Source organism: Leptidea sinapis, chromosome 28 (genome assembly GCF_905404315.1).
Source record: "Leptidea sinapis chromosome 28, ilLepSina1.1, whole genome shotgun sequence".
Taxonomy (NCBI): Eukaryota; Metazoa; Arthropoda; class Insecta; order Lepidoptera; family Pieridae; genus Leptidea; species Leptidea sinapis.
This window is the reverse complement of record NC_066292.1, coordinates 10,944,861-10,971,075: the sequence shown is the minus strand read 5'-3', so window position 1 is coordinate 10,971,075 and position 26,215 is coordinate 10,944,861. Positions and strand designations below refer to the sequence as shown.

The window sequence follows — 26,215 nt, the reverse complement described above, 5'->3', positions numbered from 1 at the left end:
AAAGAGGAATCACAAGAGATTTGCCAACCTTATAAAGTGGCAAAAAAAAACACATGAATACGGAAACCATGATCAATCCGGTTGAGGTAGAACCGGGGGTCCCGTGCTGAGAACCAACGGTCCCACCTATTGCGCCACAGACACAACTGCTACCGAAGAATTCTTGTTTGCCCTTGTCGATGATTCTTGCTGATAGTAGATTAAATATGGTTGGAAGGCCAAAATCGCATTCATTGGCTTTAGACTCACAACTGCCCTGAGACAAGCAGAAAACCGAGCGAGATGGATGAATATAATGATTGTAACATAAGACTTTCACAGAGATGATATTATGAAGAAAGCGACCCAGAAGCAGAAATCTTCAAAGAAAAGAAGAGTTACAAGAATATAGTTCAATATAAGATGATTTGGTAACCTTGGGCTTAAAGTGTGAGCTACAGCTATGAGCTACAGCGATAATGTAGTTAGTGTAAGAAATACCAATAGTTCATTTAATTTTTCTAATAAGCTGGCTAAGCTAAGCCATTTATCCTTTAAGCCGGACATTTCCTTAGTGTACAATAACCTTAATCTGGATAGCTTAAAGCCTGCGCACTGAATACTGTAGCTCAACGCCCATAATTCAATTAGATATAGAATTATTTATAACTGTGACACCATGAAATCATTTACCCCCCTCTCCGTACTGGTTACAGGTGGACAAATTGGTGTCCAGCTGTGACGTTTTTGTCACATCTTTTTCAATCTTTTTTACTTGAAATGAATATAGCAATTTTTTTACTTTAGCATGTGACGTCACAAAACTTTTCACCCCCCTCCCCCCTGACACTAGTCACACATTTTTGTGTGTATGTGGAGTGAACTCGCAAGTGTATTGTTATATGTAGTATGTTATGGTAAATAGTTGTATGTTCAAGTTTTTTGTATTTTCTGGTGTGTGTATTATTTGTAATGTAATGTTTGGTTTATTATTTAATGATGTGATAGGTTTGTCAAATTTTGTCTTCAAAACAACCTGAAAATAGCGAACACAATGTTTAAGAAACCACATAAGCTACGATGGACCTGATAATACAGTTAAAAATGAGATAGATTTCATTGCCACAAACAAGCCGCAAATTATAAACTGCAATGTCATCAGTAACTTAAAACATCCAAGTGACCACCGCTTAGTAAGGATTACTACCAACATAAATGCTAGAAAGCAGTCAAGATGTAAATTCAATACTAAACTTTCAAACAACTTTGACTGCAAAAACTACAGCTTACATCTTTCTAAATTCGAAGACACAGAAAGTACTTCAGTACAAACTTACTACGACAGTATTGAAAAAATGATTCTAGAGAGTATGAAAATTACTTCACGCCCACAGAAAGTGCGAAATAGAAGGGAGGAAATAATGACACAAGAGGTAATGGAACTATATGAACGAAAACATATATTAAGGGAAAAAGAAAACAAAACAAAAGAAGAAAAACATGAACTAAGTAAAATACACAGAAGAATTAAAAAGAAAATAGAGAGAAATAGAAAAAAATATAGATGTGGCATTATAGAAAATTATTTGAAAAAAACAGGAGCAGTCAAGAAGGCAAACAAGCATTTAAGTAATAACAAACAACTGATGAATCAATTACGGGCAGAAACAGGAGCAGTAGTCACAAATAGGAAAGAATTAGTACAAGTTGCGACAAATTTCCTTAAAAAACTATACATGCCGACAGAATCTCTTGAGGAATATTTCTAATTGAAGCAAAATATATGCGAAGAAGTTCCATTGTTCCTCGAAAGTGAAGTAGAAATGTCAAGAAAAACGTTAAAACTGGATAAAAGCCCCGGACCAGATGGAATTACTAACGAGATGATCACTGCTGGAAAAGATACACTGATTAGGCCATTAACTAAGCTATTTAATCTTATTTTAATAACGAAAAAGATACCAAAACAATGGACAAGCACGGATATAGTACTACTATTCAAAAAAGGCGATTCAAAAGACAACTCCAATTACAGACCCATCAGCCTCAGTTCGTGTATATACAAATTATTCTCGAAAACAATATTAAGACGATTAACTAAAATATTGGACGAAAATCAGTCAGTGGAGCAGGCGGGATTTCTGCAAAGTTTTTCGACATTAGACCATATCAACACAGTGAAAATTATCATAGAGAAATACTGTGAATACAATATACCACTATACATATGCTTCATAAATTACAGCAAAGCTTTTGACTCAATCTCTCATGACTCAATTTGGAAAGCTCTGTCCATGCAAGGCATAAATACAAATTACATTGACATAGTCAAAGAGATATATGAAAAAAGTACTTCCAAAATTAAATTAGATACTCCAGGACCATCATTCAAAATAGGAAGAGGAGTAAAAAAAAGGAGACCCGCTATCACCGAAGCTTTTTACGTCTGTTTTAGAGGAAGTCTTCAGAGCACTAAACTGGGAAGATAAAGGGCTCCAATTTCACGGCAAAGTTCTCTCACACCTCAGGTTTGCAGATGATATTGTATTATTCTCAGAAGATGAAATAGAAATGCAATTTATGATAAACTCACTCTGCCAAGAAAGTAAGAAAGTGGGCCTCGAAATAAATCAAGACAAGACAAAAATAATGACTAACAGAGAACAGGTACCTATGAGTCTTAATGCAAAATTTATTGAATATGTTGACGATTACATTTACCTAGGGCATGTAATATCCTTCAAATCCTGCAATGAGAAAGAAATAGAACGTAGAACTAAAAGCACTTGGAATACACACTGGTCGATGAAGGAAATTTTCAAATCAAATTTGCCAACGAAGATTAAAACAAAAGCTATGGAGACCTGTTTAATGCCATGCCTCACTTACGCTTCTCAGACATGGCCTCTAACCTATAGAAACTTAGAAAAAATTAAAGTTTGTCAGAGAGGAATTGAGAGAAGCTATATGGGGCTAAGAATAAGAGACAAAATTAAAAATGTCACAATAAGATATAAAACAAAATCAAAAAATGTAGCCTTATCTGTTCTACGTTAAAAATGGAAATGGGCTGGACGTATACAAAGAACAAAAGACGAAAGATGGTCCAAAGTAGTAACGAATTGGTACCCTATAAATAGGAAACGAAATCGAGGCAGGCCTAATAAGAGATGGAGCGATGACATAGTAGAAACAGCAGGAAAGGTGTGGACAAGAATTGCAAGAGACAGGAACAAGTGGAAATCAATGGAGGAGGCTAATACCGCTAAAGGCGGTCCTTATGTCGAAATTAATAAAGAGCTCCTTGCACCGGATGCCGGCTAGATTATAGGTACCAAAACCGCGCCTATTTCAATCGAGAAGCAGTATTGTGTAAGCACTACTGTGTTTCGGTCTGAAGGGTACCGTAGCTAATGAAATAACTGGGCAAATGAGACTTTACAACCTATGTCTCAAGGTGACGAGCGCAGTTGTAGTGCCGCTCAGAATTTTTGGGTTTTTCAACTATAATTGGCAGATCGTATCAATTACCATCAGCTGAACGTTCTGCTCGTCTCGTCCCTTATTTTTATAAAATAAAAGGTATATCATTCAGAATTCACTGCATGTTAAATTCACAAACAAAATCAATGTTCAGATTACAACTAACGGGGTTTTTCTTTAATTAAAACGAAATAAAACCAGCGATGGAAGCTTAACTTTTGATACATTTCGCTGTAAAGTTTTTGCTCAATGGCTTTCATTGAGGTGCGTTGAATGTATTTTCTCTTCATGGTTTGTATGAGAAGGCGGATATTTTGAGAGTACCTAGTTATAAAAAGGCAGTGAAGTGATTGCACCAAAATGAATATCCCTACTCTGAATACTAATAACTTGACGACCCATATAGCCGAATGGTTAGTGACCCTGACTACTAAGCTAGAGGTCCCGGGTTCGAATCTCGGTAGGTGCAATCATTTATATGATGGATGTTTGTTTCCGAGTTATGTATGGTTATGTGTATTTATATATGTTAAAGTTAGTATATTGTATTAAATATATCGTTGTCTTCTACCCATCGTACAGGCTATGCCTAGTTTGGGGCAAGATAATTTGTGTAAAAGTGTGTCAAAATTACTACAGAATATAAAAGTTATAATTTAAATTATTTAAATGGAAAAATCTTTGCTCAAAATCATATAATATAAATGATCTCTCATCATTTATATGTATTAAAAAAAACTACTTACTAGATCTTGTTCGAACCAATTTTTGGTGGACTTTTGCTTGGTAATAATGCCCCCCCTGTAACTTCTAAACGCGCATTACTACTTAGGTAGTGTCTCTAGCGCAATTTATCCAGTTTAGAACAAAATGAAATTAGAAACCTCAATATATATATGTATATATACTTAGAACTGAAACTCAAATTTTTTTTTTCTTTTTTTTTGTGTGAAAATGTTATTGTCAACAGTAATTTACTTAAATTATTATATGTATATAAGTATGGGTTCTTTTTTTATTTAAAATTCGCTCTATGGTTTTCAATCTCTTTGTCGTCATGGAATTGACGTTGGACAGTTCAATTGTTTTCATATTTGTATATTTACACCCCCCTTTATCCAATTAGTGGAACATTCACCCGCCAGATAATCTTTCCGGGATTACAGTGGGTTTATCTAGCAACTGTATGGCTAGTAACTGATTCTTTGATATGTTCTAGTCCAAGTGTTTGTTAAAATATATATATAACAGATAACTTTGACAGTTAAATTAACATTAACAGCGTAAAAATTAAATTCTGTACAATAACATTTATATACATATACGTAAATATCTTCTTATGTCATAAATCATTTAAATCGAATAAATAGTCCACTGTTATGAATGTATTGTTAAAATATAAAAAGGTTATTTGTACTCTGTGTTACTTCCAAGGAAGTGCCGCTTGCGCCTCTTTCTTTCCAAGAGAAGGTCCCCTTCGATGAAGACTTAGAGGGCACTTGCCCAAATCCATCCATCAGGTGGTGTTTAGTGGGTGGGCACTTAGGTTTTACGTGAGTCCTACATAAACAATGCAGATTCACCACCTCCCTCCTGTCGGTATCTCGGAGGCTAGCCCATTCCCTTTGTTTGGGTGCAAAAAAAATTGTAATTACGAATAAAATTTATTATAACAGTGATCTGTCACTGTCGGTTGTTATCTGTGTATAACTATAATTTTATTAAACAGGTCATTTTTTGTATATCTTTTAAATTTTACTCAAAAAATTAACATTTAACCTCGAACGAAGTGGAGTTGTCGAAACGTTTCTGTATTCAACGCAGTTAGGGCTTCCAAACGCGCAGCCAATTTTGTGGGAGTATTTGTGTGCCGGTATTTGTGGGAGTGAAAATTGTCTATCCCGCGGGATCTCAGAATTCCAGGGATCCCGCACTTAGAAATCAATAAAATGTAAGGTATTTTTAGATGATGGTTGTGGCCTCTGTATAAAAAATAATAATTAAGTAATTAAAAAAGATTATTATGAGATTAAGTTACTTAGAGATCATATCAAGTCAACCAACAACAGAGCTTGTGAAGCGGCTGAAAAAGCTGAAGCATGCAAATACAGGGGTCTAGGCTCCGAATATGATTTATCCCTTTCGGTGTCAAGACCCTTGGACCTTGGGGTCCTATCACTATAAGGCTTTTTAAGGAAATAGCAAAAAGGAAAGTCGATATCACAGGAGACCGAAGACCTGGCAGCTACCTCGGAGAAAGAATTAGTCTAGCTATTCAAAGGGGGAATGCTGCCAGTATCTTCGGAACCTTGCCAAAAGGGACTCTTTATAAATATATTTTAGTTATCATATTATATTTTTTAAGGTTTTTAGTTTTAGGTTCATTGTTCTAATATATTATTTAATATATTTTTTGTATTATTATTAATATCAAATTAATGTAAAATAATAAAAGAGTTTAACTAAACATAATTAGTCTCATCACTAACATGTGACAGAAAATGTTTACGTAGACAACAGTGTCCAGGGTATTATCCGCCAAACTACTGCGTATCTTAAGTCACCTTGACATCTTGCAAGTTTTCTCAACAAAATTCCTTCAGCGTAGGAGCGTTGAATAAAAGAACATCATCATCAGCCGGAAAACGTCCATTGCTGGAAAAGGCCTCCCCCAAAAATTTCCACGACGTTCGCTCCTGCACTGCCCTCATCCAACGTATTCCGGCGATCTTGACCAGATCGTCGGTCCATCTTGTGGGGGGCCTGCCAACTTTGCGTCTTCCGGTACGTGGTCGCCATTCGAATACTTTACTGCCCCAACGGCCATCTGTCCGTCGAACTATGTGCCCTGCCCATTGCCACTTCTACTGAAACTCCTACGGATTTCCTCATTTCTGATTCGATCTCGCAGGGAAACTCCGAGCATAGCCCTCTCCATTGCCCTCTGAGCGACCATGAACTTTCTCATAAGGACCATAGTTAGCGACTACGTCTGTGTACCGTAAGTCATCACTGGCAACACACACTGGTTGAAAACCTTCGTCTTCAGAAATAAAAGAACATAATATTATGAAATCAAAAATAGAGAAAACATTGGTACGTGGCGTATTGTTGTGGTATCGTACCGGCGCCTCCCCAGAGATGACACTAACTTTTAATTCTTTGTTTCAGATATCAACAGAATGAGATGCATTATAATCGTTGCATGTGCACTTATTAACCTAGGTAAGTGTATTAAGATATTAATAGTATTTTGTTCTCACGTCGATCATACATGGTTACCTTAAAAATAAATTAGCAGTTGTGGAGACTGTCGATAGAATTGAAATCTTAGAACTTTAAGTATTAAAATTTGAAATTTAAAACTTATTTTCAATAATATACTAATCAATCAAAAATACTATTTCAACATTACACAGTATATACATATTGAACTTTTCACAAAAAGTGTCTAACTATAATATATATATTGTTTTTAATTATTCATTAATCGCATGCGTCAGTCATGAGCATGTCGGTGACGTGAACCCATAAGATTTTCCCCTTCCAAAAAGTGCCCAACGGCTAAAGAAGTTTTCACTTCAAAAAAGCTCCGACACCTAAAACAGGTTGGATCCAGCTGCTTGTGTTGGTGGTCATTACCATCAAGTGACCTGTGCGATTATTTATCCAGCTGTTATATAAAAATCTAATTTATAATTATTCATACAAAATATTCTCGATTACAACCATATAATTCCAATTCTCACATTCAAAGCACATATATTTCATAGGCTCCAAATATAGTATTACGCTTCACAGCTGCTTTATAAGGATTGCTCGTTAAGAACACATATTAAAAGCGCATTTCATATTAATTTAATTCCCAAAGATACTATAGAGAATAAATCTAGTAAAAAATGTATTCAGGGCGACAAGTAACGGTAGGCTGTGCTACTTTCTTTCATATCAAAGAATTCGCAGTGAAGTTTTCTTTTTGTGTTACGTTGAAAATTTCTAAAGCATTATCAAATACTTAATTCGTGGTGTTAATGGACTTTTTCAGGGCATTCAAGTTTCGTGGAAGTATATTTAAAGTTAACTTTTTGTAACACTTTATGAATAACCATTTTGGTATTCACTACTATTTAAAATGAGGTACCTATTTAATATGGAAATCAACGGATCATGAATTGACTGCTAAATATATTGTAGTATGTAATGTGTATTTATTTAATATATACAATTTTTGAAAATTTGATAACGGTAAATTAAATATTGTTTTATAATACACTTTGTACTTATGGCACTGAAACAAAAGAATGTTTTAACAATTTTCGTCTCATTGCCTGTGCACGCCTAACATTAATAGTTATTTATGCAACTGTTGTGTAATAAGGGGTATTGAAACACGAATGTGGCTTTATCTCACGAGGCGAAGCCGAGTGTGATAATAGTATCACATGAGTGTGTTAAACCTAAAAAGACTTTATCTACACCCGTCATATGAATCCTCTGTAAAAGATTCTGAAACAGTTAGCTTACTGCTAAAATTAAAAGCTAGGACTGGCTTAATACCATCCAAAGGAGTGTTATTATGAAAACGGATGATATAATGTTGTACTGAATTTCATTACAACACTCGTTTGGATTAGGACATTGGGTGTTTTAATGTTGGCAATAAGCTAACTGTTTTAGAGTATTTAATAGATTTAAAGCACGGGTGTAGATAAAACGGCATAACGATCTTATATGGAAAGCTGCAAGTATATGTTTTGTTACAATTTAGTATTTTGAAATAATACTTCAAAATCTACAAATTGAGTCGCGGGCAAGTGATGGTATCTTATCAACTTAACCTTAAATAAGTCAATCAGTTATTAATGTCAGAAGCATGCTTCACGTAGCTAGCAGGCGGTTAATCCAATTAAGAATCCCTCTGCATCCGGCTAGTGATATAATAAATAACAGGATGTTATTAATCCATATTCTCTGTCAGTTTGGGTGTTATGAGAGCCTGTGGGAATCATGTTAATTGATTAATAAAGTTAGTGGAATGGAAATATATATTATGATCGTTAAATTAACAGTTGATGGTTAGTACTGCCTCCTTATGTTTTTTTTGCCACAGCCAGACAACCTTGCAGGTTTCATAATAAAAAAGGAGTGTATTGTAACTTGCAGCACAATGAGGCTTCAATGTGCACCACCAACTTTACGGTTATAAGGTTTGTGAGCGATGGTTTACTGTTCCTTAAAAAAATATCAATTACACTTGCCATACGGAATATACTTAGATACTTTTACAAATTAACACTAATTCTTTAAGAATTTATTTCTGATATAATAATTATTATTATTCTTATGTGCCGTAACAGTTGGATGTGAATAGGTTAATCCCCCGGTATGTTGTGTGGAATTTCTCATTAAATCAACAAATTCAAATATTTGTATTCAAAAAAAATATTCAAAATCACTAATTGAATGTCAAAACTATTTTTTCATTTCATTATTTACCCATTAAAAATAGACTGCCTCAGACCTGAGAAGAACGGGTGCAAGAATCTCAGCGAGATTTTTTTAAATAAATATATGGATTACAATGCAATATCGTACAGTAATAGTACCATGAAGACTTAAGCCATATGCTCGATGGCCTCAATACAGCTTCCCAAGGAGTAGGGCTCAAAATGAACATGGACAAGACGAAGATCATGTCAAATGTCCGTCGCATCTACTCTCCCATAACAATTGGGAACTGTACTCTCGAAATTGTTGACGAGTACGTCTACCTCAGACAAACAATCCAGTTAGGCAGGTCCAATTTCGAGAAGGAGGTCACTCGTCGAATCCAACTCGGATGGGCAGCGTTCGGGAAGCTACGTAAAATCTTCTCGTCCCAAATACCGCAGTCTAAAGACGAAGGTTTTCAACCAGTGTGTGTTGCCAGTGATGACTTACGCTACACAGACGTGGTCGCTAACTATGGGCCTTATGAGAAAGCTCATGGTCGCTCAGAGGGCAATGGAGAGGGCTATGCTCAGAGTTTCCCTGCGAGATCAAATTAGAAATGAGGAGATTCGTAGGAGAACCAAAGTAACCGACATAGTCCAAACGATTGCGAAACTGAAGTGGCAGTGGGCAGGGCACATAGTTCGACGGACAGATGGCCGTTGGGGCAGTAAAGTCCTCGAATGGCGACCACGTACCGGAAAGCGCAGTGTTGGCAGGCCCCCCACAAGATGGATCGACGATCTAGTCAAGATCGCCGGAATATGTTGGATGAGGGCAGCGCAGGCCTGATCTTCGTGGAAATTTTTGGGTGGCTTTGTCCAGCAGTGAACGTTTTCCGGCTGATGATGATCGTACAGTAAACATTTATAATTAATGAGCCTGTTTGCTTTATTCCCAGTCTGTGATATCATTAAAAAAATCGTTTTATGTTTCCACACAAACTTTTTTTAAATTTCGTAACGTTTTTGTACATTCTCTCGGATTATATTGTAAAAGCATATTAATCGCCCAATAGAAGACTTACTAACTCGACTTAACCGAGTAGTAGGCATATCAAGTTTATGTTTGTTCATCGTGTTAACAATATGATTGTCATAGTTTCTAGCTACATTGGTTAAAACTAGTGACTGAAAACAGAAACCAAAAACCCTTTCAGTTCCAGAAAGTTCTAGCAAAACATCTAGCAGTTCACAATCGGCACCAGTTTTGGTTTTTGCAGAAAATCTGTCGAACCGCAACGAAACTCTGCATTGAGAAATTTATTGCCAAGCTTTTTGTCTAAGAATAGTTAAAATGATTGTATTTTTTTGCTATTTTATGGCAATAATATCAAAAAATAAAAATAAACAAATTCCCTAGTTTCTGAAATACTCATGTACGCGGAGAGCATTGAAATTGTATAATTAATTGATTGATACTTTAATATTCCTTTTTTGTTTGTATTTTTTCCTTTTTGTGTATCGTCTAATTAGTGTAAGAGGCACTGCCGTGCTAATTGTACAACAAATAAATAAATAAAGTAAGCTAAATCTCAGTAAACAATAAACATATTCAAACTAAACAGACAAGGTGTGACAATGTTTTGTTTTCAGTAAAAAGTCCTGTGTCGGTAACTCGCTCGTTATAAATTATAACATATATTTCTGTATATACAGTCTAGATTAGTTAATGAAACGCTTTTGGTACTAAAGTTTGTGAATAATGCACCGGAAATTAACAATGCCATGAACAGGTGTGATAATGTCTGAAAACATTTTGTAAGTACGCCATTTTGAACAAGGAATCGCGTAATATATGTTTGTGGAATATTTTTGATTCATACTTTTGCTTTGTAACAGAGATATGCCATTTTTATTTTAATGAACGTTTGAAGAGTGAGTTCATAAAATGTGAGAGTGAATGTAAAACTAGATATTATTTAGAGAACTGACTTGTTTCATCTTTATTTAGTCGTGTAGTAAATAAAATACTGTTTGGCTTGTATTATTTTTAACCCAAGTTGGTATATTTTTGCAGGTATACTGTAAAGAATACAATATAAAAAAGTGGCCAAGTGCGAGTCGAAGTCGCCAGTTCCGGGTTCCATAGAAACAAGTAACTTATTATCAAAGTTCTTGTAGATTTTCGATTTATGACGTATTATAAAAACTACTTACTTACTCAATTTCGTTCAAACTAATTTTCGGTGGAAGTTTGCATGTTACATTATATATATTTTTTTATCATTGTCTTATAACCTTTTTTGAATTGGCTCTCGCGCAAACTATTCAGTTTAGAAAAAAATGATATAAATAGCCTCAATATCCTATCCATATAGATTCATACCCCACACGTATAGGTTTGATAAAAAATCATTTGAGATTCAGTTCTAAGTATCGTGCACCCACCAAATTTACTGATTTTTTCTATTTTTGTATGATAATATTAATGCAGTTCACAGAATACATCTTTTTACCAAGTTTCAACAGTTCTTATAGTTTCGGAAAAAAGTGGCAGTGACGTACGGACGGACGGACATACAGACAGACATGCAAGACGAATCTATAAGGGTTCCGTTTTTTTTTCCATTAGGCTACGGAACCCTAAAAAGGTAATGAGTTAGATTATACAAATCTTCGGTGTAATAACGTATAGCCACAATTTTGTAAGTGTCATTAGCAATATATTAATTTTTTCGTGATAGTCGGATTTTCAAAGTAAGTCAGAGAAAAAACAATCAAACAAAAACATTTCCTATAAACGCTGTCGTGACGATTAGAGATATTTGATTGTTTTGTATCTTATGCATGTGGCAGAGCTGGAACACAAACTAATATGGTTACACTAGTAAATGCGGACGAAGTCGGAGGTTACAGCTAGTACCTATATCCTAAACGGCTGGAGCGATTTTAATATGGACGAGAAGGAAATAAAATTGTTTCAAAATCCAATTCAACAGTCAGATTACCATGTTAATGCTAGAAAATTATTGATTAAACTATTAGACTTAAAGATATGAGATTTTAATATTTTAATTTTAATTTTACTAACCTTAATCCGACATGTCTCAGTAGAACTGTGTGTTTGTACTTAGACAACTCTATAAGATAATATTTTGCATGTCAATTGACGAAATATATTGGATTATTGATAATATTATGTTAACATCTTAACTACAATGTTACTTCCAATTAAAATTTCATTTCATTCCAAAAAACTTTTGATACTATATTTGTTGATAACACTGAATGATCTTAGTTCGTAAGCGGTGTCGGGCTTAACGATAATTATATTACTTGATCAAATACTCGAGTTTAGCCCCAAGCAAACATGAGAACATGTAGTTAAAGTTTCCGATCGTTCCATGTAAGTACCATAATGAACCCAGTGTACAAATTCGGTTCATACCTATATGTTTTTATTAATATATATACGGAGGACTTTATTTGTACTTTCAGTTGTGCTCATTCGGGTAAAGTCGGCTTGCGTCGACTAAGGAATGTGATCATTTAAAAAAAAAAAATACCAGAGTAATTTATACATAACCAGCTACTTATAGTTTATACATATATATAATGAAAATGGTCTTTGTTTGAGGCTCTTTCACGCCTAAGCCACTGATCGTATCGACATGAAACTTCAAACATTCGATGCGAAAATATGATGCGACCCTAGATGGTTTATGGCTACTTATTTTTGGAATTCCAAAGGTCCTTCATTAATTTATTTCCTTTTAAAATTCGCACAGCGAAGCGGGCGGGAACGGCTAACTTTATAATATAAAGGAAAACAATACATAAATTTGATAACATGAAGTAAAAATTTTCACTACGAGGAAATTAACCAAGAATACTGGCAGTATTTCCGCATTGGATAGTTGGGCTGATCCTTTGGCAGAAATAGCTGCCAGCGCTTGGGTTTCCAGTACCCTTATTGGGACGCGTAGATAGTACTTTGTACATTCTCCGCAACTCTGGTCCTAACGGGCCAAGTGTATCGATACTAAACGGCACAATAATGTGTGACTCACTGAGACCGACATATTTGCGACGTTTCGTGCCTTCGGCAGCTGAAGCAGCAGCCCCAGCGCCAACCAGTTGGTGATTTAATTATAATATATTATATTGTACTGTGTATTAAAATTAACATTACTTTATCAATTTAAATCAAAATAATCGTAGCTATTTAATATGACTGACCACGTCTTGGTGATGTTCCATTCTCAAAAACATTTCACTTTTCTCACTCCACCTAATTTGGAATTTTATTCAGAAGAAGTCGCGGACACTAACTAATTAATTTAAACTTGGAATAGCAGTGCACTGGTACTATTGTATTCAAGTTGAAAGGGTATTTAATGGTTTACTAATAAGGTAAAAGTCAAAGGGGAAGTTAGTTTAACTTAAAGCGCATACATCGTCCTTAAAGGCCGGCAACGCTCCAGTGATTCCTCTGGTGTTGCACGAGAATGTGAGCAGCGGTAATCACTTAACACCTGTTACGCTCGTTTGTCCTCCTTTTGCATTAAAAAAAGGTGACGGCCACATCGCAGCGCCGGGGTCCCATCGCGGTAGCTAAGCCATAGCATGATGTTTTTAATAAACTAACAATTTTTAGATATTTATAACTTCCAATACAATAAAAATAAAAACGATAAATTTGAGATAGTAATCTAATTATAGACCTTCACTTTTTTAAAGATATCTTAATTATTAATAATTTACGAAATATTTTACCTACAACGACAGTGAGAAAGTAACAATAAATAGTTAAAAATTTGTTATTTTTTTAAGTGACAACCCTCACTTCTGGATTTAATTACACATTAAATTTGAAAGTAGATGAAGCCACAACCTGAAAGTTGAAAAAATAATACTACAAGAAATAAGAAAAACACTGGGATCACATATCATCAGTAAGTATTTTGTATTTTATTAATTTCAATGTAAAATAACACGAAGCGTATGTTACAAAATTTGAAAGATGCCATTGAGTGTCAAGATGCCACTCACACAAGCATGTAATAGTTGCCGTAATAAAAAAGCTCTTGTTCTTAGGTAGTGCGGTATCTAATTCGGTGTAGATCAATAATTAATCTAACATTGATTTATTATTTTGTACAATTCCTTACCATAAAGCCCTAATCAATTTAAACTCTACAAATAACTGGTTATATATGTCTTCTTTACCTAGCCCAGTTCGAAACATCATTAGCGCGGCAGGATGTGACGTAAGAACGTCATGTCAGCCATATTGGATTACTAGCCTATCCCTGTTTAATTTCATTAATACTCCAGCTCTTGGGCTGCGGTTTTCACTATATCAGCCATACATATGGAAATATATAGTGCTCAGATTAATAATATTACAGCCTAGAAACGGATTTATGCTTACAATTGAGAGACGAGACGTTTTGATGACATTTACATTATATTATTACATTCTTCATAATGTATTTGATTCGAAATTAAACTTATATTATATACATATGATAAAATAATGTGTCAAATGTATTAAATATATTAAAATCAGATTAAATTAACGAGCAGGACGTTCAGCTGATGGTAATTGATACACCTTGCCCAATACAATGCAGTGCCGCTCAGGATTCTTGAAAAACCCTAATAAATCTGAGCGGCACTACAATTGAGCTCGTCACCTTGAGACATAAGATGTTAAGTCTCAATTGCCCAGTAATTTCACTAGCTACGGCACCCTTCAGACCGAACAGTAATGTTTACCCATTACTGCTTCACGGTAGAAATAGGCGCCGTTTTGGTACGCATAATCTAGCCGGCATCCTCTGCAAAGGAGCCTCTCACTAGTAAGTTTAGTGATGTAGATAGGATTGATAGTTAAAAAGTTTCGGGATATCTAAGAAAACTAACCTATTGTGCTATTAAATATAATAACCTTTGAATTTCCTCTTGTATGCTTGTCAGACTTGAGGACTTACTGACAAACAAATAAAAATAATTAAGATTTATGTATGTCAAAATTGTAGCAGTTTTAACGTTTTTCCCGGACATTCAAATAAATTCAAATAAATAAACAGACAAAAATGATATAAAATACTTTTTTAGATTCGATATTGTTTGTAAAACATGGTAAGTATTTCTTAAGAGAAAATATTATTCAATGTTCAGTATTTTTTATATTGTTGCACTTTTATTGTCTGTATAGAAAATGTTTAGTTCATTAACTTAAATCAATTTTCTTTTTATAAATTTAACTACAGTATACAAATAAGTGTCTGAACACGAAGGTTTTCAACCAGTGTGTGTTGCCAGGGATGACTTACGGAACTCAAACTTGGTCTCTAACTATGGGCCTTATGAGAAAGCTCATGGTCGCTCAGAGGGCAATGAAGAGGGCTATTCTCGGAGTTTCCCTGCGAGATCGAATCAGAAATGAGATCCGTAGGAGAACCAAAGTTACCGACATAGTCCAAATGATTGCGAAACTGGAGTGGCAGTGGGCAGGGCACATAGTTCGACGGACAGATGGCCGTTGGGGCAGTATAGTCCTCGAATAGCGACCTCGTACCGAAAAACGCAGTGTTGGTCGGCCTCCCCCAAGATGGACCGACGATCTGGCCAAGTTCTCCAGGATACGTCAGATGAGGGCAGCGCAGGACCGATCGTCATGGAAATCTTTTGGGGGAGGCCTTTGTCCAGCAGTGGACGTCTTCCGGCTGATGATACAAGTAAGTGATATAATTACCAGTATTGAGCGGGACGTTTAGCCTGACTCAAGGCTTTTTGTATGCTGTGTTTTTTGAGGCACCCCTTAACATTTTGCATGATTTAATCTACTCCATTAGATTAAGATACTTGAAATTGGAGAGACTTGTGTTATATTAGAAAATACAGATATATTCTCATATAGTTGATATTAACACGTATTTCGACGCAAAAGCAACATCACGTGCGACTCAAGCTGTCGTATACAGTGAATAGAACTAGTTAGGACACGGTTCGTTACTAGCATATTGTAACGATACATTTAGTCACATCACTATCTAAATAGTTTGTGTGAAGTTACATAGAGTGAAATTTCGACATACCTTTCACATATGTGAGAGATTTAGACGTGTTTGTAGTAGACGGATTTGCAATTGAGCAACGGAAAGGGAATAAATAGATGGAATAGATATTATTCCACTGGATGCGTTTTTCCATTTATTATTAAGGATATTATTTGATAAACTTTATTGATCTACTAATAAAAGGCTTGTGATATGAAGATTTTACCAATGTATCTTGCTTATATTGATAGTGCAACTTACTTTTATTTTTATTAAATAAGGGATGAGACGAGCAGGATGTTCAGCTGATGGTAATTTATACGCCCTGCCCATTACAATGCAGTGCCGCTCAGGATTCTTGAAAAGCCTCAAAAATTCTGAGCGGCACTACAATAATTGCGCTCGTCACCTTGAGACATAAGATGTTAAGTCTAATTTACCCAGTAATTTCACTAGCCACGGCACCCTTCACACCGAAATAATAATGCTTACACATTACTGCTTCACAGCAGAAATAGGCGCCGCAAAAATTTAGCCGGCATCTTGTACAAAGGAGCCTCCCACTGGTTGAAATAGTGATGCGTTAAAACACGCTAAATGGAGCTGGCACAACTTTAAATATATTTTTGTAATTTAAATAATATTAGGATTAAATAAAAGCACATATATATGTAAGTATTTTTTGTCGCAATATATATTTGTCATTAATGGTGTGTTTATTTTTTATTTTACTCACGACAGTAACGTGCATATAATATATTTATTAAAAGTAGTTTGTTAAAATATTTTACGAAAGATTATTTCATGCAGCATATTTTTATAGGCGTCTATCGGAGTCCAATTTTTATTTGGAGTTAATTGGAATCTAGCTGAAAAAATCAAACAATTTCATTGCACATACCTTTAAAATAGTTTCGGGATAAAATACATCAATTTTTTTTATGGAATAGGAGGACTACTTTAATCTCTCCAAGAAACTATTTAAATAATTACAATATAATTACGGTAAATTATTACTCCTTACCATTCGTTGCGAAATAAATGATGTAGTTTCAATTTCCACGTGATCAGAAGTCACAAACAGCTCATTATGCCTCTCTGTCAACAGAAACCAGTCGCTTGTGCCATGCAATTAACGACAACGAAGTATACGTGAGACCAATTATGTTACTCTGTGTTTCGTACCACATATAACTTGGTATTCGACTGAAAATCATGCAACATAGTTATAAGATCATTTAAGTGACTTTTATAATACACGAGCTGGTGATCAGTGCGTTAGATTCACCTAAACAAATATGTTAAACATTTATTTATGAAATCTGTAGAATTTTAATCATTTCAATAACGTCGTTTTAACCTGTTCATGTAATGTACACACACATATATATATATATATGTACATAAAAACAAATAATTTGAATTCAGAAAGATAGCAATTAGGAGTTTTTCAATTGTAACATAACATGTAATATATGTATGGCCAACAGTATTGACGCGAAATATAGAAGATTTCACAAGTAAAGTTAGGTAACTTAACTGCGTTTTAACACTTGCATCACATTGGGAGCAGTAATTTTTTTACATTAAGTTTACTTGGTATTTAATATTAAATCATTGCCAGTCAACCGTTAACTATTTGGTTTAAAAAAGTCGCAAAAAAAAAGGTTTGAATATTTCAAGTAGAGCTTTTATGTGTGAATTCAAATAATGTTTTCCTTCACGTAGGGGAACTAAACGTACTACAGGAGACGTCTCATCGAGATGAGTGGTGGCCATCTGTCGTTAACTCACTAATTACTAATTAGTCTAATCTAAGCGTTTGTATCGATAACACACTTATTTTACCAGTGGGGGGCTCCTTTGCACAGGAAGCCGGCTAGATTATGGGTACCACAACGGAGCCTATTTCTGCCGTGAAGCAGTAATGTGTAAGTATTAGTGTGTTTCGGTATGAAGGGCGCTCTAGCTAGTGAAATTACTGGGCAAATGAGACGTAACATCTAATGTCTCAGGTGACGAGCGCAATTGTAGTGCCGCTCAGAATTTATGGGGTTTTCAGGAATCCTGAGCGGCACTGCATTGTAATGGGCAGGGCTTATCAATTACCATCATCTGAACATCCTGCTCGTCTCGTCCCTTATTGTCATTAAAAGAAAAACACTATTTTTATCCAAGCCCATACCATTCGGGAACTTCACTCCAAAAACAGTTCAGTTACATTAACTACATTACACTAAGTGTAAGTCTTACACAAACCACCGACGCTGATCGATATATTCATTCATATACATGAGGCGCTCCTAGCTGAGACTGATGAAGGATAAACAATTCATTAATGCAGCTTCCAATTCCGTTGCTCTTCAAATCGTGTCCTATCTCGATCTTATTGTACCAGTAACGCTTTACATAACAAGATGGCTGCGGTGAGCTATTTGCTTTGTACCTATCAAGAGTTTTACATCTTTAGTTCGGAGGCTGATGTGCTATTAGAAAATTAATAGAATAAGACGTAATTTTGAAGTTCATTGCTTTAAGTTAGTTATACGACATCACTTCTACATATTATTTTGTTTTGTGTTACATGAGCTTCAGTATCTGCTGTTGAAGTGTGATTTAAAATGACGCAATATTCTACGTTTCAAATCAAATCAACAATTTGCAGAACAAGGTAACATGCTCTACTTCAAGCTTAAGAAATTGGATAACAAACTTAGTCTTATTTTTAAATTCTGTAACAAAGTAATTTGATATTAAAGTATTCGCTGTATTAAGACAAATATACATATCAAACCAAAATTAAATTAATTCTAATCGTACGATTATATTGTCACAGGCACATTTATTTTAATGTGTAATTGAATAATATATAAAGATTTCTTGTCACGTTGCTTGTCCGAGATAAACTCCTCTCTCCTATAACACTTTTCTCGCTATTCGAGGTGAAAAGTTGTATGTTTCACACGAGAGCATTCTCTTTTGTCTCGTGCCTTTAAATCACGCATGTAAATGGCGCTAAACTCCATAATGACCTATGACAAATACTATATACTCATTTCATCTGCAGTCCCGCTTAAAGCAAGATCGGGAAAGGTCTTGAAACGTCAGATTAACTAAAATGATAATAAAAATGTAACTTTTACGCAAAAATCTAATGTAATATAAAGTTACAATTACACACGTTTTAACCACTTCAAAAGTTGTTCATTTAAATAAATTAAAGTTGAATAATTAATTTCAACTACCGCTTATAGGTATACGAGTAATATTGTAAATAAAGTTTAACTAACATAGTGGTTTCATAAAACTGTACAACTGCTTTATTAATTGCTCTCAGATTCTAGTGATTCCTTTATTTGTATTTGATGATCACAATACTCTTAGATTAAGGATTGGTCTCCGCTGCGCTCCATCTATATACCGCACTCCCTAAGAAAAATATCTTTTTTATTACAGCAACTTTTAGATCCTTGTTTGCGTGGCATTTTGACACTCAATGGCATCTTTCAAAATTTTTGTAACATTCGCTTCGTGTTATTTTATATTGAAATTAATAATATACAAAATACCTTCTGATGATGTGTAATCACTGTGTCTTCCTTATTTCTTGTAGTATTATTTTTACAAAGATTTACTACGCAACCCTGCATTTTAGTTTTAATTATTAGCAAAGTTTAAGTGGCACGTCAACGTCACACATTGTTCGAGACTGGCTCGAGTACGCCCACTTGGACGTAGTATTAGTTCCCGCACTTTGCAACTACGCCGGCGGTATCTAGTTGAAGCGCAGCGGAGACCAATTCTTAGTCTAAGACAATACTATAATATAATCAATAATAAGATAATAACAAACTTCGTTCCAACCGAGTGTTCTGCGACACTCATGCATAATTATTTTATGAGTTAAAGGGACGAGACGCCTTATACCTTGCATATTACAATGCAATGCCCTGCCTATTGCAGTATCGCAATTGCACTAGTTATTTTATGTCCAGAAATTCCACTGACTATGGCGACCTCCGCTCCGAAACACAATACACGAAAGCATACACATTAGTGCTTAACGGCAGAAAAAGTGCCGTTATGGCCGGCATCCTATGCAAGAAGGTATCTAAACAAGAACTAAAAAAAAGGTATAAGATTTAAATATTTATTGTTTTTGCTACCTGTATATATATATACCTACTAATGAGTATTGAGGTCCTCATCTTTGCCTTGTATCCATAAACTACAACGATGTAGGATTTGATTAAATTTTCTGTTTTGTTAAAATTACTATTATTATAAACTCTTTTTTTTTACGTTTTTCGGTTTTGGTTATAGATGCTAGTGAAAAAAATAAGTAAAGCAGTGGCCCACACATGATCAGACAGGCTTCAGCACCCTAGGGCGAAAATATCCCCAGCACCGTCTGGTAAAGAAGGCAAAGAGAAACCACTGCAACTATGAAACAAGAGAATTGTCATGCAAGTAATCACACAGGTATAAAATGACAGCAATGCTCCTGTGATTCCTTTGATGTTGCGAAAGAGTATGGGCGGTATTCATCACTTGACCTCGGGTGACCAGGACGCTCAATTCTCCATCTCTTCCGTAAATCAAAAGGAGAACTGATGCTTTACACATAGAACTTTATAAAGGTAAATTCTCGTGTTGTGACGAGATAGTAATAGTCGCAACTAATCATATTCAAAATAAGAAAAAACAGTTTCAAAATACTTAAATACGTTTTAAAAAAAACCAAACCATCTTACATGGTATATAATATTAATATTGAATGACTTAACTTTTATGTTTAACTTGTTTATTGGCATTTATTGGGCTTGAAAAATCTGCCGCACTGCCGTGAACCCCCTTCATATTTTATTACTAGCCAGTTAATACATATTTGCCACTTTGGAAGTGTCTCTCGCGCTAACTATTCAGTTAAGAAAAAAATGATATTAGAAACCTCAAAAGTATTTTTGAAAACCTAAACCTACCCCACTCGTACGGCTTACATGAAAAATTTGATTTTCAGTGCTAAGTATTGGGAGCCCCCAAAATTTATTGTATTTTTTCTATTTTTTACTTACTTACCAAGTTTCAACAGTATCGTTCTTATAGTTTCGAAAAAAAGGCAAGACAAGACATACAGACGCACAGATAGACAGACAGACATCATACTACGGAACCCTAAAAAGTTAAAGAGAACTGGGCAGGACATGTAACAAGAATATCTTTGCGACGTGTACTATCAAGTTACTCGACGAAATAATTGCTCTTGAAGGAGTATCCTATGTACAAATACTATGGAAGTAAAATGGGAAGCTATTCGACTGGTAATGTGATGAATGCTTACGAATTAACTAAGTATAAGTCATGTATTTAGTAATCTGTAAACATTGAATAAATAAAAAAAAAATCTAACGTTCTATAATCCCAGTCAACTTTGAATAGTTATTGAATATAATTCATTATAGTTGAAGTTATTCATACAATGTTCATGGCAGTCCCTATTCAATTATACTATCGGGACCGACTTCCTTACTGTTCCTTAATTGGGATCGCGTTGAGAAACGTCTTTCTGACGTTAAGTTGATTGGTTATGAATAAACTGGGTCGACTGTTTGTATTTCTGTCATCCGTTTTAGAAGCGGATCCGTTAGGCAAATGCAAAGATTGACATTATGAGTAATGACTTACGACTTGAGATTTTAGGAGAAAACAGTCTTGGGTTTAGTTTCATGCATTCAAATGATATTGTGACAACACTTTTTTTATGAGAGAATCTAACGAGATGTTACGTAACGTGATGGTAAGTGATACGCAGTGCCAATTGAACAATATGCCTCTCAGAGCCATAATATGTTAGATTTCACTGAGCCAGTAATTTCCGTAGATATCCCTTGACTACAGAAAAAAGCACGGAATCTTGTGCAAAGAAGCATCCTACTGGTCTTAGGTATAGAAGTAATTCAGCAAATTCAAGACTATATAGATAGTCTTGGCAATTTGGCAAAAACGCACCTTAAGATGTTCGTTCTAGCAATAAACTTACAGCAGATTTCGACAAACCAAGGTCCTTGCAGAGAAATATTGCTGGTATATCTCTTGCAACAACTTTTCAAACTCTTATTAGATACTAATGCTATAAATCGTGATGCAAGTGTTAGCTTCACTTCCTTCCAATGATCGCAGTTACAGTTAAAATGGTATGAAACATGCACTTCTCATTACAATACGCTACTTTCCCAGGTAAGAAAACTCAAAATTCTGTAAGACACTAGGATTGAACTCCTCATATTGAGGGAAATCTCACTAGCCCGGTAATTTATCTTTGCCACTCATCAAATAAAGATTAAATAATACTACTGCTTAGTGGCAGAAAAAGATGGTTTTACAATATGCTCCTGCATATTGTACAACAAAATATGGATGAAATAAATGACCTGATCTTAAATTTTTTTGTTTGCATAATAGCTCTGTTCTATTCTTTTTCAGACGCCTCTTCACTCTAGAAGTTGGCCACCAGCTCGATGAACTTCATCCTATCTTTTACCAAGAGACAGTTCTTCCACTATGTCAATACTGGGTGCGAATGGGCATTCGCAGATGTTTCGTAGCCGTAACTACTTTATACGTGCAGTGATGCTTGCTCTCTAGATCTCCCATCATTATATATCAGTTCTATTGCGATCATAAATATTATATCAGAATGAGAAAGACTATATTCGTAAATCTTGCACACCCGTCTCGTTCCCGTCGCATTTATCAATTCAACCATATTCTCGCAAAATTCTTGTCGCTAGAGTTTTCTCAAAACAGAATAAATTTCAACGAGCTCAGCAAATCCTTCGATTCATCGAAACCATTCGGCGTTCATATTTGTAAAATGTTTGACTAACTAGTAGATCAAGATATTAAATATATAGATAGCAAGAGAATAATTTAATAGTAAACTACGCGAGTATTATATTTACATTTAAATGGTCTAAAAATCAAAATACTACGCCGCTGATGTCAATCGTGGCTGACTGTTTACGACTTGTCAATCAAAATCGGTTACAGTAACAATATCTTTACTTACCTTTCATATTTTACTGCATCTCAATTGCTCTGTTAGAAATGTTCTTCTCTCCCTCTCACGCTTTGTTGGTCTATACTATTATAGTATACTAATATATTGTAAATCTATGTTTTAAACTAAATTGTAAAATAATTTATACCGTTGATTTGAATATTTTATAGCCTGCCTGGTCACGGATTTTGTTAGTAAAATACGCCTAACGTCACAGTATGGTTTTTTCTTAATACAGAGTGTTACAATTTAGTAAATTATAAAACATAAATCATTTCAACATGACCAATGAAGATATCTAATTAAAATGAACAAATCATCTCAACTAGCTGACCCGGCAAACGTTGTTTTGCCATATTAATTATTTTTAGTGTTTGGTCATTTTTTCTCCGACTTACTTTTTAAGTCAGACCATGAAAAAGTCTTTTCATTTTTCGGGTTAATATAATAGAGCCTATGAAAACTCACAAAAATATGGATTTCCAATGATTGGTAACAGAACTTTCAAAATCGGTTCGGTAGATCCAGAAATTATTCCCTAGAAAATTGTGATTATGATGATAGAAAGTATTTTATTTTTCGTCCAGCCGTTCTCCCGTAAACTTATTACGGGAGAACGGTTCGAATAACTATATTGTGTAATGTACGAAAATACGATAAATAAAATATTGTGTAATATTTATACATATACATACAAATGTATATGCTCACCATCAAGGTAATGCAAAATTTTTAGGTAGCTGCTGCAATGTACTCCTATAAACTATATTAAATGATTTATTTCGGTCAGCACAAACATGCAGATTTTGTGATTTAGAAACGCGAGAGCAAGCAAAAGTCGAGGGAAAAACATGGCGTGCCCAAATATATGCCTGTTATCTTTAAGGTTTGACCCTGCAATTTGATTATAGTCATTGAAAATTCAAATTTTAATCGGAACTGCAGGCGTTTAAAATTAATAACTTCCTCGCCCGCAGTCATCTGACGGTCTGCGCGCCCGCCTATTCGCCCGCCACCGGCCCGCATCATAATATCGCGCACTCGGTTGTTTAGAGTCATTGTCATAATTATTTAAATATTTGTTCAAATGATGTAGTGTAAGAAAAGTTTATCTGCCACATTCGGTAAAAGCATTTTTTTATATATTAAGTATCAATTTGAAACTACCAAATATGCGTTCGAAATAAATTAATAATTTTTATTCTATTATGGTTCACTATTTTGGCGATAATGGCTTACACATAAAATATAGATTTATGTGATATTACCTAGCTGGATTGCAAATGCACTCCAAGGTGAACTGATTGAAGTTTTTGGTAATTTGGGTACAAAATTTCATTTTAGATTTTGTTGTGGTTATTTTAAATAGTACATCACTTATGAAGGGTTCAAAAGTATTTCCATATGGTTCTTGTAATATTTCTCCCAGGCGCTGCTCACCTGTTCTTTTTCATTGGCTTGACATGATCACGAGTGTCTTGATATATGGAGCAACATGCAATGGAGTTTTGTGTATAGATTGTCGTACATTTGGTACATAAAGTAAATGTCATGTTCGATAAAATGGCACTGGAATGTTCTAGCCGTGCTTAAAGTTTTAATGTTTTTCTGGGTTTTTCTTTGCAGTTCTATTCCCAGTAGACATTATGTTATGTCATGAACAGCTATAGGTAAAGGCATTAGTTTCACTTTATTTTGTTTTTGATATACCCAAGTGGCACTTTGTGTCCCTTGAGTGACAAAACCATTATGATAAAAAAAGTTAAGACTACGTTAATACTGGTTTCTTAGTGCTGTATGTATATTGCGTATTCTCAGACCATATAATGAACTGTAATATAAGATCGAACTATTTAATATGTTTAGGGAGTGGTCCTTACAACGTCTGAGATCCAGTAACTAAGTGAATGACTCGATCACTTGGCGGTGCGTAGAGAAGTTGCCTCATAGACTTTTTCCGCATTTCCTGGAGTGTTCAGAAGAGATGTTTGGTCTGTTCCCTGCCACCCTCACTATCTTCAATACCATCTTCATCATCGGGATGTTCGGCGTTCTTGCACAGTACCTAGACAATTCCGTTAAGCAGTAATGTGTAAGTATTACTGTGTTTCGGTGAGAAGGGCGCCGTAGCTAGTGAAATTACTGGGCAAATAAGACTTAACATCTTATGTATCAAGGTGACGAGCGCAATAGTAGTACCGCTCAGAATTATTGTATTTTTCAAGAATCCTGAGCGGCACTACATTGCTATGGGCAGGGCGAATCAATTACTATCAACTGAACGTCCTGCTCGTCTCTTATTTTCATTAAAAAAATTAAACTATTTGCTATGTATAAACAAATTAATGAATAAGCATCCATGCATAAGACTCTTAAAGAATTCCAGAACATAAGAGATGGGAACTTTAAATAAAGCGTGTGCGCCTTCCTAAAAGGCCGGCAACGCTCCTGTAATTCCTTTAGTCTTGCAGGAAATTATGGGTAAAGGTGATCACTAAACACAAGGTGACTCGTACACTTATTTGTCGTCCTCGTCCAAAATATAATCATGTATATATACACCACAACTATCTCCCATATTTGCGTATTCAAATCAAATAGCTTATCATGTTTAATCAATGTTTGATGGCTGACGGCCAAATTATTGGACCCATAATCTGTGCGCATATCTTATTATACTAATTTACATATACATGCGAAATTACGTAACGCTTGATTAAACTTTGGATTTGCGACACTTGGATGAATTAAGATAAGGATGGGATGTAAATAAGTTTGTCATCTTTAGCTTAGAAAATCATTATTTTCGCCACATTACTTGATTGGGACAAGAAACGGTTGAAAAAACCAAAAAGAACAAGATACCATTTACATAATATTTTTATTGTGGTTATTTACTTTTATATTATTGTTATCCGGCCGTTCCCAATATACTATCTACACATAAAGATACATTACTACCTTCTACTGTCAGTAATTAGCTGTCAATAATCTGAAGCTGTCCCAATATATCCGATAAGTCATTCTTATCGCCTTATATTGGGACGCGTGAATTGCAAATTCCATGCAAACTTCTATCACTGGTAAGCTATACGTCGTCCCATTGACAGACAGCGTCTACAGATAAGGTGAGCTACCGTCGATAAGTTTATTGGCACTGAAAAGTCAACGATAATTACGATTTTTATCTCAAG

The 26,215-nt window shown here is 34.9% G+C and overlaps 1 protein-coding gene across 1 annotated transcript in view; it reads left to right on the top strand.

Moving 5' to 3' along the window:
- LOC126973115 (cell adhesion molecule Dscam2-like) overlaps positions 1-26,215 on the top strand; it is a 160,765-nt gene that overhangs the window by 14,361 nt on the left and 120,189 nt on the right. Inside the window, exon 2 of the mRNA XM_050820258.1 lies at positions 6,634-6,687. Coding sequence (XP_050676215.1) covers positions 6,645-6,687 — 43 coding nt within the window. The 5' untranslated portion in view covers positions 6,634-6,644. The remainder of the gene's footprint in view (positions 1-6,633; positions 6,688-26,215) is intronic.